At 41.5% G+C, this 18086-nt stretch overlaps 1 protein-coding gene across 5 annotated transcripts in view; it reads right to left on the bottom strand.

Annotated features, from left to right (window-relative positions):
• Window positions 1-18086, bottom strand: part of PTPRM (protein tyrosine phosphatase receptor type M) — a 527195-nt gene that overhangs the window by 17933 nt on the left and 491176 nt on the right. For all 5 annotated transcript variants that reach the window (XM_063130578.1, XM_063130575.1, XM_063130573.1 and 2 more), the window contains 5 exons: window positions 6084-6200; window positions 5595-5749; window positions 3837-3972; window positions 2536-2685; window positions 2118-2291 (listed from right to left, as the gene is read on the bottom strand). In XM_063130578.1, coding sequence (XP_062986648.1) covers window positions 2118-2291; window positions 2536-2685; window positions 3837-3972; window positions 5595-5749; window positions 6084-6200 — 732 coding nt within the window. The remainder of the gene's footprint in view (window positions 1-2117; window positions 2292-2535; window positions 2686-3836; window positions 3973-5594; window positions 5750-6083; window positions 6201-18086) is intronic.

Here is an 18086-nt window from a genome sequence, read left to right on the forward strand (position 1 = left end):
GCTGGTGGACACAGCCCACGCATTGGCTACGTGCACCAAGGGTGAGAATTTAGGGTGACGCCACCCTGCCTAGTACACAATCCTTCCGCATACCTTTATTACAGTCAGGGTAGCGCTGGGAGAACTTGATATCAATGCAAACTACGTGTGTTACTTTTAAAAGGATTGCTTTTATGGAAGGTTGTTTAAAATGTCTTCATTCTTTTCCAAAGTCTGCTTTCTTGGCATGTGTGTACGTATGTGTGACAGCCTTAATTACTGTTGCTCCAAAATGTCAAAGATACTCTACAAATCTCTAGAGAGTGTGAAACATGTTTAAGTATCCTTCCACTGAAACCCTATGATTGCTTTTAAAACTTCCATGGCTGCGCTTAATAGGGCGGCGGGGGAGGGGCGGCGGTTAGTGCCGCAGGGAGACGATCTTTAGGAAATGTTCTTTCACTAAAAAATGAATGGAGTGACTGAGGTAATGGCTTGTGTACTATCTACTCTGACAGGCAATTATTATTTTTTCTTTGTTAATTGCTATGAAAATTGGAAGGAGAAGGAACTAAAATATTGCTTCAAACCTTATTATGCTGATTAGCTGCCTTAGTGACATAATAGGTAACTCTTTTTCCTCTTAGCCATTATAGTTAATGCTCAAGGGAAGTCTTCCCCAACCTGGTGCCCTCCAGATGTTTTGGACTACAACTCTCAAAATTCCTGTCTATCGACAATGCTGACTGGGGCTGATGGGAGTTGAAGTCCAAAACTCCCAGTTGCGGGAAGGCTGCTCAAGGGCTAAACAAGAGACATGCAGGCATATTTAATTTCTTAACACCTCTTCCTATTTATTAACTCTCTCGATAAGGCATTGGGGCTGTGGCAGGTAAGGATGTACAGATTTTGTAAAATCCATGTCATCTGCATTTTAGAGATTGTCAGATGACTTTAGTTCTGTGTCCGCTCATTGACAGAATCGGTCCCCCCACCCGTTTCTCAAATTTGTGCAAATTTGCAATTGTGCAAATTCACACTTGCAAAAATGCACAAATCCCCCCAAAGTGCACCCCCTGCACATTTTTATACTTTAGCCTATGGGGGGAATGCGCATTTTTGGCTTTTATCAGCTTAGGCTGATATACCAACTGCACCCTTATCTGGACAGAGATAGCCTAGCTACAGTTATCCATGCTCTGATAACCTCTCGTTTGGATTACTGCAATGTGTTATACATGGGGCTGCCTTTGAAAACGGTCCGGAAACTTCAACTGGTACAAAACAGGGCAGTATGGTTACCAACAGGGACTGGTTGATGAGACCACATCACGCCAGTCCTTTTCCAGCTTCATTGGCTGCCAATCCAAGTCCAGGCCCAATTCAAAGTGCTGGTATTAACATTTAAAGCCCTAAACGGCTTGGGGCCAGGCTATCTGAAGGAACCCCTCCTCCTGTATGTACCTGCCCGGACCGTAAGGTCATCCTCAGGGGTTCTTCTTCATGAGCCCCTGCCAAAGGAAGTGGGGCAGGTGGCTACCAGGAGGAGGGCCTTCTCTGCTGTGGCACCCCGGCTGTGGAATGAGCTCCCTAAGGAGGTTCGCTTGGCACCTACATTATATGCTTTTTTAGACGCCAGGCGAAGACCTTTTTATTCTCCCAACATTTTAACAGTCTATAAATAAATTTCAACTTGGTGTTTTAAATTTGTAATTTTGCATTGCTGCTGTTTTTATCTGGTTGAGCTTTTATATTGTATTTTATACTTTTGGTTTTATACTGTTGTTTTATACTTTAAATGTTTTTAATTTTTGTGAACCACCCAGAGAGCTCCGGCTATTGGGTGGTATAGAAATGTAATAAATAAATAAATAAATAAATTCAGTTGTTATTTTTCTATGACTAAATTTGTGTAGAATCAGGGCGCAGTGCTATACATGGTTAGATAGCAAAAAGGCCTACATTCCCAGCATGCCCCAGCCTCCCCACGTTGTAGGACTTTTTTTCTGTCTAAACACGCATAGGATTGCACCTTTAGAAAGCTTTGGACCCCTTGTGCTGACTCTGCTTTCTGGTATTTTCCAGTTGGTTGAGCAGTTCATTCTTTCCTAACTATTATCACCAGGACAGGAGCTTACATCCATCAGTGCAGCGTTAATGTAGTTACTGCTTTCCCCATCTATCGTGATGAGGAAAGGCAGGCATCTGTCTGGGGGAAGCACATCCATGCATCGATTCTTCTCATGGTTCCGTGGCAACAGGGCTATGCTGCAATCTTCCACACGCAGCGTCGGAGTCACCATGTTCAGGGTCTATACAAAAATAAAATAAAAGATCAAACGATATGGAAGGAAGGAAGACAGACTCAGCAATAAATGTACCTTCAGAGCAGGATTACAAGTCCAGACATTCATAGTCAAAGATGGTCTAAGCTTCAAAGAATAATGGAAACATTTGGATTGCCCAGTTAAAAAGATATCTGACAATACAAAGCCAATACAAAAGGCCATTCTGCAATATTTGGCTTTTAAAAATGTGTTTCTGTCAATAACCTACCCTAAATTCTTCTTTGATCTGGCTTGAATTGGTCTGAGGATCCAGTTTATTCATTTCGTAATATACAGACCTAACTTGAGAAGCTGGAACAGAGGTATCTCCACATAGACAGGCTTCCAGTATTGCATCATGTATGAACATATACTGCTCCTAGAGAAGCAAAGGAATATGTGTTTAATAGGAGTACATTAATAGGGCCAGCGGAAAGGACGCTTTAACCGGCATATCCTGTGTTCCCTTTTAAAGAGAGATCCAAACGTTGCTTTCAGCTTTGCACATGGTTTTTGAAAATTAACTATAGTATTAGTTATCATGGAATAATACTCTAGTATTCTATATTTATTGTAACCTCACAGGCTTTCACTCTTGTTTTGGCATGCAGTGTTATCAATATACTCACTATACACACCTAGTTTTTGTTTTTTATCTGTTGCAGGAACTGCAGTAAATCTCTCGAGTTTATATCCTATTTCTACACTTGAGTGGTAAACTTATGTCTTGGGCTCTTTCTATACCTAAGGGTTATCCCAGGAAAATGGAGGGATCGTCCCTGCCTTCTCCCAGGATCTCCTAAGTGACATTTGGATGCACAGGAATGATCCCGGGATGATCCCGGGGGAAAAGGCAGGTGTAGGAAGGGCCTTGGTATACCACTTTAGACTATACATGAAGGCTATACCACTTCAGCCTGCAGGTGGGAGTTCACATGATTGAATGTTTCTCAACTATATTAAACTTTCTTGCACATAAAAAATGAGTGTGTCAGTGAGGAGACTATGCCACAGCCCTTTCCCAGTGTCTAGTTTTCCGTATGGAGGAGCATCACCTGAACCCACACCTGCGGTTTGAAGTAGCAGAGCTCCAGAACAGGACTACCTTCTTAGTGAGAACGAGGCCCATGCATGGATATTATTTTAGTCTGTAGGAAGGCATGTAAGACAGAGGTGTTCGTGATGGCTGTATCCAATGACCAGGGGATAGAGCCTGGAACCACCAAGCTATCGTTGGTTGGAGAAAGGGGCATGGCCCCTGCCCTATTGCTACCTCCTGACTCACTTATCCTTATCACTCATTTCTCAGTCCCTGACTGCCTCTGCCTTGTCCATCTAATGTGGATTATACAGCCCTCTGGTTGGAACACTCTCTATATGTGATGCACACAGCTGGTGCTAAATGATGTCATGAAGTAAAAGCAAGGCATACAAAACCTACATTAATTGAAATTCCAACCCCTGGTAGAATAAAAACATGTTTTATTAGACATAATGTGAGAAACAGAAACGGGAAGATGATCAGAATACCTCGGTTTGCACCATGTTCACTCTTCGAGACCGAAGCTCTCTGACGCAGTTGTATATATCTACGACACCTTCCCTTTCGGCCATGTCCAGCATAATGTCAATGACAATGAAGCATCCGGTTCTGCCAGCACCAGCGCTATATATATATAAAAGCACAGGTTGAATGTTCAGAAAATGCTAGGGGCGGAAAGTGAAGGCAGACGTCCTTCTTGAGTGGCATGCCCACGAAGGCGTATGGCAGCTCTAGCTCTAGGAAAAGCTCTTTCCTTAGTTTTGTACAATGGGTTTCAGTTAGGATAGTCCCTTACTATGTAAGATGTTCTATTGCTGGACTGGGCAAAATAAATCCAGTGTGAAATTATTAGGCTTCTGAGAAGCTTAGCTTCACATTATGCAATTGTTTTTTAAGCCCTAACGATTGCATAGAAGATGCCTCCCCACCGCTTGGGGAAAAGCAAGCTAAAATTCATTACACTACAAAGCGTTCTAAGGGTCAAACTGCACTTTTCTGAATCTGGCATTTGCTTTGGGGGGAAAATCCCCGGTGCCAATGCTAGATTTAGAGGAGGGACTTTGCTGGGGTTAAATTCCTTTCCCTGCCTACTGCGATCCTGTTAATTATCATTTCCTCCCCGCAGCTGATACTATCTGCATTTCAGGAAAAAAATCTGAATGTTAAATGAAAAGTTTTGCCCCCAGTGACATATCAAGTGCTACATTGGGCAGTATCCAACTGTGTCATCCTGCTCGCACAAACGAGGTAGCAGAAACGAGGCTCCGAATTATGCACAAGAGGAGAATCCAACTAAAGTTACATTTGAGCCAGTGCAGCTGTGCAAACATAATGCACAAGCGCTTGCACAACAGAAAGATTTGGCAGAGCTCCACTAGTGCTATTTGAGTTTGTGGAATGCCACCCTTGGATACTGCCCATTGTGCGTGGCGGCTTCTCCACATGTGCAACACTCCATATGAGCAGCCATGACATCAGTGAGCCATTTAGCAAATAGTTCACATCCAAACGCTACAGCTGCCAACAATGAATGCTGCTGTGTGGGTTGCCATCTTGTGGAGGTATTTTCAGGAGCCTCTGCATGGGTTGTATAATATTTCAGCTGGCCCTAAATCCATTCCTTAAGATTTTTCAACAGTATAACCCAGGCCTTTCCCATTTGCAGATATTGTGCAACTGTTCATCTTACAGCAGGGGTGGGAAAGTTGAGGCAGTCTGTGGGTTAATTCCCCCCTTCTCCGGACCTGTTCCTGCCGCTACCTCACCAGTGCAAAAAAGGGAGGAAAGTAGCAGATGCTACAGAGGCTTCGGCTGGACAAATTTCTCTACATTTGTGTAGTTGTTTGTTGCTGAATTTCAGAGACAACCCACAACTTTTTTGCCTTTTCCCAGAGATAAAAAGAACAAAAATAGACATAACGGGCAGGGTGTGTGTGTGTGAATTAGCACTACATGTCGCTCACTCCTGATGTACAGTGGCCAAGAAAATGACATGCAACTTAATGGCCCCGTTCAGACAACACGCTAAACCATGCTGCTTAACCACAAAATAGTTAATGAAATGCATTAAGGTTAATGCATTCAGTTAACCATTTTGTGGTTAAGCAACATGGTTTAGTGTGTTGTCTGAATGGGGCCAATGTTAACCACATCTAGCTATCCCTGCAGTGTTGCGTTTTAAAGGATAAATTAGGTCAGTGACCTTCTCAACTAGACAAGCCAGAAAACGTTTTCATTCCACTAACCTGCAGTGTACAACCAGTGGGCCTGCATTAGGTGGGCTTTTGGATTTGACTTGCCGGACAAATCCTAGAAGTCCTGTTGCATGATAAGGGACACCATGATCTGGCCAACCCGTGAAGTGGAATTGTCTGATTTCTCGGATCTCATGGGCACCTCTCTGTCCATCCATCATTGAATAAAAAAAGAAGAAGAAAGGGAAAAGGAGTAGTATTTTAAAATAAAACATAAGCAGACATGTCACAATGGCCTGCATTAAAATATAATAACTATTTCAGGTGCCCCCTAACACTCCCCACAATGCTTCAGTTCCATGGGCCACTGAAAAGGAGGAAGACATGCTGCTGTTTAATGGGAAAAGACCTCACTAGTAGGGGGCAGTGGAGTACTGCCCACAAAGGAATATGGAAAATGGGTTAACTTAAAGATGTGATGACTTTAACGAAGACATGAGTCTAAAAACGTATTGAGAAGATGCATCTTGAAACACTTACCTTTTCTACTGCAAACGTTCGAATCACATATTCTGCCAGAAGCTCTGTTTCTATTAGAGTAACTTTAATGTCTTTATATATCTCTGTGTCATCTGGCCAGTATTTACAGCACTTGACCTTTAAGAAATACAATTTAAAAAAAAAAATTAAGGTTCATATCTTTCAATTTGAAGCATTCCTTAAAACGTTTGCAGTGATGTGTGATATACAATCTAACTGCACATAAAACAGTTATGCACCCTACACCACAAGGACATGGACCATTAGTTTTAACGAACATGCACTTACTTTTTCAAAGAACAGTTCTGTGAGTTAAAGGTAGGAATACTATTACGTTGAAAACGGAAAAAAAATGTATGAATCATGTTAGTATTTATGCCATGCACCACTCCATTAAAATAACCATTCATTTCCTGTTTTGTTTTGTTTTTTGCTTTTCTTTTCTTCTTGTTTTTCTTTTCGTGTGTGTGTGTGTTCAGGGAGTATCCAGAGGGAAAAGCAACAAAGCAAATTTTTAACATTCACATCCGCCTGCAGTTGGTTATTTGTCTCCAAAGTATGTCATTTGTATGAAAAAGCATACTGTGACATGATTTCCTTCTAACAAAAGGAAGAATATATATATTTCTGAGACAGAATTAGCTTCTCAGAAAACTTAGCCCCTCCCCCCCAAAAAGGCAGGGTACAGGGAGACCTTATATAGGTAAAATATAATACAAAATGTGTAAAACAAAACAAACAGTTATTAGAGTTGAATGATGAGATTCTATTTCTGGACCTGGCTAAAACCAGTGAGACTGGATAACTCATTAGTTCCCAAGCAAAATAAATACGGCAGGTTGATTGAAGTAGCCTTATCACTACCCACTGAACACCCTAACATGGAAGTGGAAAAAGAAAAAGGGAACAGTTACCACTTCCCTTTTGAACCTAAAAGAATACACACACACACACCAGATTTTTGCAAATAGATTCCTTTTAAAAAAAACTGGATTCTATAATTTCAAGCTGAAAACTACATAGATTTTAATTTAACACTCTTGTTTTTTGTTTGTTTTAACTGGTAGGGCTCAATCATGGAGGAGCCTCACTGAGCTAAACAAAGCGCTTTCTCCCCTGTCCAACCTCCGGCCCCCCACCGCCCCAACCAATGCAAGTGTGCAGGTGGGTGTACTGGCAGCATGAGATGGGATTCCAGGAAATGGGCACCTCCAATATCCCAACACAGTCCTCCCTCCATATGTAATGCAAGTGAGTTATGTTCTGGAGATGCAGTTTCCCGTTTTGCTGTCTGTGTGCTTTCACATTAGAGGTGGTGGTGAGAAAACATGGCTCAACTGAGCCCAGTAGAATTCCATGCAAAGGCACCGTATCTGCCCTTGAGCAGTGATGCAGAAGGGGGAACAGAGAACAACTTGTGGCCCTCCAGATTTGTTGGCCTGCAACTCCCATTAGCTCTCGACAGCATAGCCAAGGATGAGGGATGCTGGGAGTTGTAGGCCAAAACATGTGGAGGGCTGCCAGTTGCCCACCCCTATTGTCATGTATTGTATTGGTTTCACGGGGTTGTACTTATATCTGCGACCACTTCTTTGCCCAAAGGCACCCGAGGCAATGTGCAACGAATATATCTATCTATCTATCTATCTATCTATCTATCTATCTATCTATCTATCTATATCTCCACATGTTCAGGATTGCTTCCAGCTGGGCAAACAAATTCATCTGAGCCCCACATGCAAAGGACATTAATAAGCAGAACATGCAGTTCATTTTCGTCTAGGTCTGGCATTTTACTGCCTGATCTGTAACAATTCCTAAAACTCCCTCTGAAAGAATTTCACAAAGCTCTGCAGTTAGGAAAATAGAAACCATAAGAAACACATTTGGAAACTCATTGTTTATCTGCCGGTCTGTTCTGCTTGCTAATCCAGAGCACTAGCATTGTTCAAATCCCCGATTTAAAGGTTCACAGCGCTTGTCCCCATTGTCGGCCAGCTATTTGTAACATCAACTTCCCTCCCATGGACAATGTGTTTCCCTGTGCATTGTTCAAAAGAAACAAAACTTCCCATTATCCCCGGACTGGTGCAAACCGCAACGTCCAGTTTGTGACTCCTACCCTGATTTCCTTTTGCCTGTTGTTTTGTCTCTTCCACAGTCTGATCCACATTCAACGTGTCCAAGGCACTTACGAAAAAGGAAACAGCTGCAGCATGGGGTCGAAACCAGGTTTCTAACTTTAGCACAATTCCTTTGGAGATCGGCACTTGCCATGTTCAGTTTAGCTGGCTAAACAATTTAACTGAATTGCTTGGCTCAGAAAAGCAACACTCAACAGTGCAGTCTAGACACTCTGGCTTACGAATATGTTCCTTTAAAAAAATAAGTCATTTCTCCAAGCTATATGCAGACTTAAGAGCGTGTACAGCAACCTCCCTCAACCTCGTGCTGTCCAGATGTCTTGGACATGTTGACTGTGGACTGCTGAGAGTTGCTTTCCAACACATCTGGAGGGCAAAAGGATGAGGAAGGCTAGTGTACACATATCTTGTTTGTCTGGTTGCAGACTGTGGGATTTATCCGTAGGCATCACCAGGATATCCACTGTCTCGCCAGTAGAAGGTAAGTAAGAGAAAGGCAGGAGGTAACAGCCCCTCCATTCTACAAGGGGACCTCAGCTTGTTTTCAGAAGAAGAATCAGCTTGCTTGTAACGTACTTGCTAATGTACTTCTGAAAATCAAAACATCCCAGCTATGATTAACTATAAGATCATTAGGATGGGCCTGGTGTGCACACAGCAAAGGCCTGCACGTTTCAAGGGCTTGTACACAAAGGCACATTTACAGCCAGGGACCTCATTTGCACTTCCCTAGACTCACATGCAGATCAAATGCAGTTATCCTTCGGCCTGCAACCCTCTCCGAATTCTGCAATGAAGTTCTTTTTTCTTTTTCAAGGTGACAATATTCTTTCTTTCTTATATGCTAAGTGTAAAATTTAAACACTGTCTGATGATTTGTCCAATCATAATGCAATACATAATTTACTGGTCTCAATACAAATTATCAATGTGTACCCCAGCTAAGGATGCTGAAGAGATCAGCAACAGATTCAAATGATTGGATTTCTCTGAATCCAACCCTAGATTCTGCAGTACACTGTCTCTTTTTTTCTTTCTTTTTGTAATTTTATTGTTCTTTTGTTCTGTTACATAATAAGTCATACATTTAAAATCCATTACAGTTTCAATTTCCACCTGGTTTTAATATTGATAACCATTAACTTGGATAATACACTTTGTTTCATTATTCCCTACTCTTAAACCCTGGATCACCCAGAAGGGAACCTCCTTTCCATAGTTCTATGCTCTCCATAGCTCTGTATATTCTGACAGAGACGTTCTCCCATTTTCCGCTTTATTTACATATTCAATAAATTTCCTCCATATCCCTTCAAACTTCTCGCCATCTAATTGTCCTCGAGCGATCCTGAACTTTTGAGACAATTTCTCTAAGAGAGTGATCTGCCAAACTTTCTGTTAACAGTTTTTGATTTTAAGCCCTTTACCGTCTTTCCAATACTTGGCTATCAACCATCTTGCTGCTAACTATAGATGACTCACTAATTCTTTACTTAGCAAGTTGTTATCTAAATCTATATATAAATTTAGCAAGGCCAGGTGAAGGGATGGATGAACCCACTGTCCTGTTATCGAACTTGTCTCTTGAAAGACTAATATCCAGAAATGATATACCCTAGGGCAGGTCCACCACATATGTAAGTATGTTCCTGTGCCTGAGCACCCCCTCCAACACACCGGGGATGCCCCTGTGCTCATCACTGATAATTTCCTTGGTGTGAGATACCATCTGTGGGTCAGTTTTAACATTAAATCCCTATTTTTAATTGATATCATTTTACATGGACACCTGTCCCACAATGCATTTCATTCCCCCCCCTCTATAGGGATTCCAAGATCCGTTTCCCAGACTGTCTGGAGAGGGTCATTTATCCCTGTTTCCTGAGCTACTAATCACTTATATAAATTAGATGTTAAGCACTTTGTTGCTCCTGTATATCTTGCCACCTCCTGTTCGAACCTGAATAAATTCCTAGTAGCCACAGTTTGAATTACTGGCTGGGAGGGAAAGGCACACACTTGTACAATTTTTAACCACTGTATCCTCTCCTGGCCTAATTTTTCTTTCAATCATTCCTGACTGATCAATTGCCTATTTTTAAAGAAATCCATAAGGCGATAAAATTCTTTGGATTTCCACTTGGCCTTTTCCACTGATGTTAATCTGCTTTTGAAAGACGGATGGTGAGCAATCAGAATTAGCGGCGAGAGCCCTGGGGTTAATATTTCCATTCTCGATTTCCACACATTCAATGTGGACAATGTGAATGGATTCTGTACCCGCTCTAATAATAGAAAGTTATGTTTCCAGAATGGCTAGATGCTAACTGGAACTCCCTCACTCTTTATCCCTTCCATCTTGACCCACTGTTTAGAGAAATCTTCTTCCAGCAAGGGAATAATATGTTTGAGCTTATTAGCCTCATAGTAATATGTCAGATTTGGGATTCCCCACCCACCCTTCTTATATTGCTTATATAAAAGTGATTTGTGTATCCTGGGAAGTTCTCGGCTCAAAAAAAATGCATACAAAATGTATATTTTATGGAAAGGAAACTTTGCCCTCCCAGAAACAATATCCCAAGTGCAGGGCTTTACTTTTACTCAGAGAAGTAAGTGGCAACCATTCACTCATATAGGAGAAAGTGAGGTGGGCACTAAGCCCTGACTCAATGACCTGTTGGTGAAAACATGTACACTCACTTGCACTCCCAACTGTTAGGTTCACAGTGTCAAAGCTGTTTAGGTGCAAGATAAGTACCTTATCATGAAACAGGACTTCTAGGATTTGTCTGGCAACTTGATCCATCAGGCACCTCAGTGGCACACACAGCTACTGTGGGGCCCAGCTTGTCTTGTCTGATATAGCTACAGTACCAGGTTGCATGAGGCAAGTAGGGTAAATCTATCCTGCTATCATGCCTATGAGTTATATTATCAGATTACTTGTATATATCAAGTTTCTAGCACTGCACCAGGGCATGATGGCTGAAATGCCTTTATTCAGGAACTGATCTTTGCAATGGAGCTTTCTTTGCTGTATCTGGAGAGGATGACTCCAGGTAGTTTGTCATTGCCAACTGAAACTGTAGCATTGCATCAATCTTTTGCGTTGTCTGATGCTTGACAGCACAATCCACAATTTATGATGTTACATTCAGGAAGCAGCCATTGCTTCCTAGGCCCTGAGAGGTTCTCCAACTTGACACCAGGAGGCCAAGAACATAGCTAGAACTTATTGTCTAGCTCGATACATAACATGAATAGGGGTGATACATTTTAAAAGGCCAATGGCCTCTTTTAAAGTCAAAAACAGTTTAGTGAATGGAGGACTGGAGGCAGAGAGAAGGGGGAATCCTTCCTCTTTTAGTTCTCTGACTTCATTACTATTTCCCTGTGGGCTTCCAAACATGCAGTTGGTTTGTTTAGTTTCTTGTTTTGCAAAAGGTGCCCTTGGTCTCTACAGAGAATCCAGGGGAATTAACAAGAAAGTGTAACTTTTCAATTATTTTATGATTAATCATTTGATTTGCAGCAGAAATAATTTGCAGTCACAGGACTATATATTAGTTTTAAAATTTCCCAAAGCTCCTTTTAGCGACTATGTGCAATGACTATGTGCCAGTACAACATTGGCCAAGAACAGCTGGGTGGTGCAAAACAGTGTACTTCACACCATGTATACAACATAACTGAGTTCACTATTAACCAAATATGTTTCATGAATGGCTTTTCGCACCAGGACATACATAGTGACTGGACTACGGTATGTACAAATCAATTCAAGTACAGATGTCCACAGTAATGATGAGCAGGGCATCCCATGTTATCCAGCAAATTTCCAAGTCATGTTGACAATGACAATATTTTGCTGCCAAAGCTCATGGACATGTGTATGAGCCACAGTAGCTAAATGTCACTGCGTGTTACTTCCAGTGTTAAGCTCAGCTGATAGCTTCCTCTTCAGCTAGGCCATTAAGCTTCCTGAAAGCATGCTTGCAATTATGTTGGGAGACTGTCATGGGTATTATTGTAATAAATGCCAAATGCCAAAGATGGTAGTAGTTAGCAAGCACAGTTGTAAGGATCTACTGGGATGCCTCTCCTCAGGAATTCTGATTATTCTTCTAACAAACATCACGAATAAATTGGCAGCCAGACTTTCTGACTGCAAGATACAAAGGCCATTCCATAAGGAAGTCTTCCGAAGTTTGGAATCAGGATGTCTAGATTTCTGTACATACACACTACGCAACACACACACACTCACACACACACACACACACACACACACACAATACACACATACACACTGACACCAACTGTGAAAATTAGTCATGTATTCACTTTAAATAAAAATATTTAAATATAAATAATTATATTTAAACAGATATAGAGCAGAATATCCTGTTCTTTTGTCAGAAAGCAGGAATATTGTCTTAGTGAATGCAGTTTGGGCTCAATACAACTCTCACTGAAATCCACAGCAAAACTGCCAGAATGGATCAGAATGGCAGTAGACACACAGCATCTAGCAGACTGTTGGCATTAAAAAGAAATTAGGGCTGGACAAGCTTCCGACCTCCAAAAGCTGACGTGTAGTTACAGGGAAGAAAAGCACCACTAGACGGAAAAAGAACGGGAGGCAAGCTCTGGTGTTCCTGAAAACAGCTAAAAAATTTAATGGTTCTTTTTTGTAAAAGGCTCGACGTTTCAGATTTAACAAAATCCTTCCTCAGGAGCTGATGCTAGATACAGGTTGCTAAAAAACAACCTGTTCTTATATGTTGAAAAATCTTGAACTTTTTTCTTCTTCTAGGTGTTCTATTGACGAACTGAGTTTTGCCAGAGAGTTTTTACTCGTGAACACAAGAAGTTGCCTTATATCAAGGCAAACCATTGATCCACCTAGCTGAGCCTTACCAGTTGCCAATGGGGCATTTTCACCCAAAGTCAATCCCAACTTCAGAAGAGGGCTTTTCCTCAGGATTGTAATAGGATGGGGAGGAATAAATTCTCTCCCCATTCCTCCCGCTCTAATACCATTGACTTTTAGATTCCCCAGCTTGATGCAATTTAAATTTTAAAAAACAACCTTGCACTTTAAATGTAAAGATGCATTAAATGTCATATGTAGTTTGCTCCCAACTTTCTTTTCTGTCTGTGCTAGGAATTACATGGGAGAAAATTAGATTATACCTAAATTATAATATAAAATCTATGCACAATGTAGCAGTGCAGAAAAGAGCCTGAAGCCATTTTGCCAAAGGACACACGCAGGAGGATTATGGTCTGTTCTGGGTGTCTGAGAACCAGAAGACTTTTCCACTTGTATGTGTACTTCTCAAACCAGTTATTTGTACTTTTAAAATTGTTGCCTTCAATCAGTTTAGTAAGGTGTAACATATAGATCTCTATTGATCCTTATCTTATATATTCTAGAAACAGTGTGGTGTAGTGGCTAAAGTGTTGGACTGGGAGTTGGGAGATCCGAGTTCTTGTCCCCATTCAACCATGGAAACCCACTGGGTGACTTTGGGTCAGTCACAGACTCTCAGCCCAGCCTACCTCACAGGGTTGTTGCTGATGTGAGAATAAAATGGAGAGGAGCAGGAGGATAATGTACGCCACCTTGGGTTCTTTGGAGGAAAAAAGGCGGGATATAAATATAATAAGTAAAGGAAATAATAAGTAAGTAGAACAGCCTTCCCCAATCTAGTGCCACAAGCCCCATCATTCTCAGTCAGCATAGGAAAGATGGGAGATGAGGTCCAGAAGGCTATTCTAGAACATCTTACCTAGTAAAAACGGCATTTAAGAAAAACGGAAAACCAATCAGACCTTTTCTTGCTATTACAAAGGGCAAGCTTCTGCATATGTTTTATGGTGCCTTGCTCAGTGAGGCAAGCGTTGTTGATTTGGGGACATCTTTATTAAATAATTACAAAAGAGTCTCTCTAGCTTCTTGGAGAATAACAGCCAATTACTCTCCCCAAGGATTCCTTCCCTGCTATGCATGATGGAATAAAGCCAACTTGTTATTTCTGGTTGTATGTTTAAAACGCAGAACTCAGATTTGACTGGCAAGACATAATACCCTATTTACTGATGTGTCAGATTAAAGATGATTTTAAACTCTTGAATTTTATGAAGCATCTCTCTTGTTTAGCAATCTATCAAATCTGCCTTCATTTCTACTGGGGAACCGCAGTTGTTTACATTTCTTGTTTTTAAAAGGTCATCAGTAGGATAAATGAATTTAAGAATAACATGGATTCTACTTATGATGATTTTCAGAATTAAATTACTATTTGAATGTTTTAGTGTTAAGCCATTGTACTGGCTTCAATGAGCATATAAAGAAGTGTTCTGTGCTTGAAGGAGAACTGTGCACACAGCCTGAGCTTTCTTTTGCAGCAGTTCCCACTGCTGAGATGCATCCTTCTATTTTAGCGGTGTAATTTTATTCGTGTTTACTTAGAAGTCAATCCCATCGTGTTTAATGGGGCTTAGTTTCAGGTAAGCATGCAACTTTACAATGCAAGTGTAAAGTTTACAACGCAATTACAATGCACACTGTGTTCAACGGGACGTGCTCCTAGGTAAGCATGCATATTATGGCTATTGAATGTGGCTTGCCTCTTTGGCAGTGGGACTGCTGCAGCAAAACCACACACACACAAATCTCCAGCTGCATATGTTTTTTATTATTATTCATTTATTACATTTTTATACCGCCCAAAAGCCAAAGCTCTCTGGGCGGTTCACAAAAATTAAAACCATAATAAAACGACCAACAGTCTAAAAACTGTTTAGACTGCATGCATCTTACTCCTTTGGATTCTGACCCTTAAAAACAACAACAACAACCCTGTATATGTCACTGCAGCCCAAGACAGGGATAAAGTTATTGGGTTTGTGTTGTTAAATACATTGGCGCCGACCCAAAGATAACTGTGCTGAACAATTCTTGCACTCAGTTAATAATGTGCAGTTAATAGTTGTGTGCAGTGGATCCGGAGAGTGGAAATAAATATCACAACTCCCCTTGACCTGCAAGACAGATAAATAATATTTCTGGAATTGCTCCTCTTATTTATTTATTGCATTTATATACCGCCCCATAGCCAAAGCTCTCTAGGCGGTTTACAAAGATTAAAAGACTGGACATTAAAAATTAATATACAAAATTTAAAACCATAAAAATATAAAAACAAGCATGTGGAAACAGTATGAACAGAATTGATCATCCAGGCAGTTTGGGTGGAATGGAGAGAAATCTGTAAGCATGAGATCAGTGACAATTCTGTATGCTGGCATGAAATCCTGTTTGGGTGGAACTTAGGGTAGAATGAAGCAAAGCAAAAGTGGTGGGACAAAGAAGGAGAAGCAAGAGCAGAGGCTTCTAGTTACTCAGAACAATAAGTAGGCCTGGCCCAGAGGCCACTGTATGAGTCAGGATATGATCTGGTGTATTGGTATAATGGAGTTTTCTTTGTGTATAGCTGGTTTTGCCACAGTGATACACAGTGGTACACAGTGGTACACAGACTGGGCCCTGCCTTGCGACTCTAAGGTTGCCAGTCCTCCTGATACCTGCTCATGGATCTTTCCTCCAGGATCTACAAAGGGTCACTGCTCATCCAGCAATTTCTATCTGCCGGAAAAGTTCTAGGATCCTGCTTCTGTGCATGCATGGTCTGTGGGAGCCACGTCTTGTATCACATATCACTTTTCAAAGAATTTTTTCGCAGGAGCTCAATAATGGCTCCCCTAAATTATAATGAGACGCCATTTGCATTTTTAGAATTCAGTCACATTCTAATGAGGTCTTCATAAAGCTGGCTAAATATGTTTAGAAATCATTAGAGTAAATTACCAGAGCAAAACACTCCTGGGGGACTTCTGCCAATTTTTGTCATAGGACCTACGGCAGATGGAACAGTATAATGGCATAAGAATGCCAGGGATGGGGGGGCGGGCGTTTCTTTGCTTTTTCGTCTCTCCACACAAACACAGTGTAAATGTGAGCGACTCAGTAACATGCGATCAGTAAAGAGCTAAATGTCCCTCAGGTAGGTTCATTAAAGAAGGAAAACAATCAAAACACATTTTGCTGCCATTTAAGTAGCAGGTGCACGACGGCTTACAAGTGCCAGGAAAACTGACAGGGGTCCCTTGCTGGAACTCTGGAGAGCTTAAAGGATGCAGGGATTTTGACAAGCCTGCCTCAGATAATGACAGGTATTGGCAGATGTATCCAGGCCCTGCTAGAGGCGAATGAGGGACTGAATCATCTGTAGCAGGTGCCTGCAAGAGGGAAAGCCTCCCGGTGGCTCCTCTGCCTGCAATTAAAACCATCCTGATGCATAGAGCTCCGGGGCAAAAGCTATATCCGAGCACAAATTTAATGACTCTCCAGTCCGGATAAACAAATACGCGTACGCCCCCTTCATGATTAATTCATGAAGGACAAACACAAGTTATGTGGCAAATGTGTTAAAGAGGCCTTTTCTTTCCTGGAGCAACGACAACAACAGCAACAGAAAGTAGCCCTGTTTCTTTCCCGGGCCCCTTCCGCCCCTCCCCCACAGCCCCCTCCCCTCTCTTGCTTTGGGGTTGAAAACGGGCAGGTGGTCTCCAAACAAATCTGTAAGTCAAATAACAAACGCAGCAGCGAGCAGCACCAAGAGCAACAAAAAATATTGGGGGGAAACTCCGAAGTCAAGAAAAGTTACGCCGGTGGCATGGCAGGAATCTGACCTCTTGTCAAAACATGATACTGAAAACAAAACCCAAAGAAAAATCCGGCTAAAGACATTACTATCAGATGGATAATAGAGCTCTATGTACCTCGGTGGTGATAGACAGGAAACACCATTTGTACATGAATTAACGTTCCGTTGCCAATTGCTTCACCACCTTTCCTGTGGGGATTAATTGCCAAACTTTTGTGTTTGGTCTGTTAATAAAGAATGTTCTGCTATGCACACTTACTTGGGATTAAACCCCTCTGAACACAGTGAAGGTGGTTTTTTACTGCTGAGCAAACATGCTAAGAGAACGTTTTCCCATGTTGCAGTGGAAAACACACACATTTTCCCCTTTTGGAGAAACACAGTGCTCTGCCCTAAACTGGATCTTACTGGTTTACATAAAGTGATAGCAGGGTGTGGGACTGATTTGGAACTGGTATTGTGCTCTCCTCTGCAATCATAACTAGGGAAGAAAGAGGTTCCAGACTACTCCTGCTTGTGTGACAGATACCATTTGTAAGAGCTAGTACATGACTAAGGTCTCTAGGTTTGGAAACAGGTTGCCCATTCATCACTCTCGCTAAGCAAGATAGTCATGCTTAATACAAAATATGATACCTGCATTGGATCTATAACCAGAACAAGTGGATTCTATGTACAAAATTATTTTGTTCCTACTAGAGATAAATTGGGTTGAACTAAATGTTACTTTCATTTCATAGTATGTAGCTACTATTCTGTTCTTCCTTGTTATTTAAAAGTAAGCTCAGGGTTTCAGTTGAGGGACTTAACCCTTTATTCCCCACTGCAGCCCCAATCTGGATAGCGGTCTTCATGCCTACAATATGCACGGAAGGGGGAAGCCCCATTCATTTCAATGGGAGCTTTTTTAACGCAAAAGGCAGGCACAGGTTGGGACCACACTGGGGGCAAAAGGTTAAAAGCCCCATACCCCTCAAGTAATGCCCTTCTAGGGCCCCCAAACCAGGTAAGATACCCTACATTTATTTCTGAATAAGGAAAAAGAATAGACACCTCATATTAAGCATAACATTTTGTTTGGCCCAGAGGAAAAAAAAATCTAATGGTTGAGGGTTAGTGAG

The sequence above is a fragment of the Elgaria multicarinata genome, chromosome 7 (assembly GCF_023053635.1).
Source record: "Elgaria multicarinata webbii isolate HBS135686 ecotype San Diego chromosome 7, rElgMul1.1.pri, whole genome shotgun sequence".
Lineage (NCBI taxonomy): Eukaryota > Metazoa > Chordata > Lepidosauria > Squamata > Anguidae > Elgaria > Elgaria multicarinata.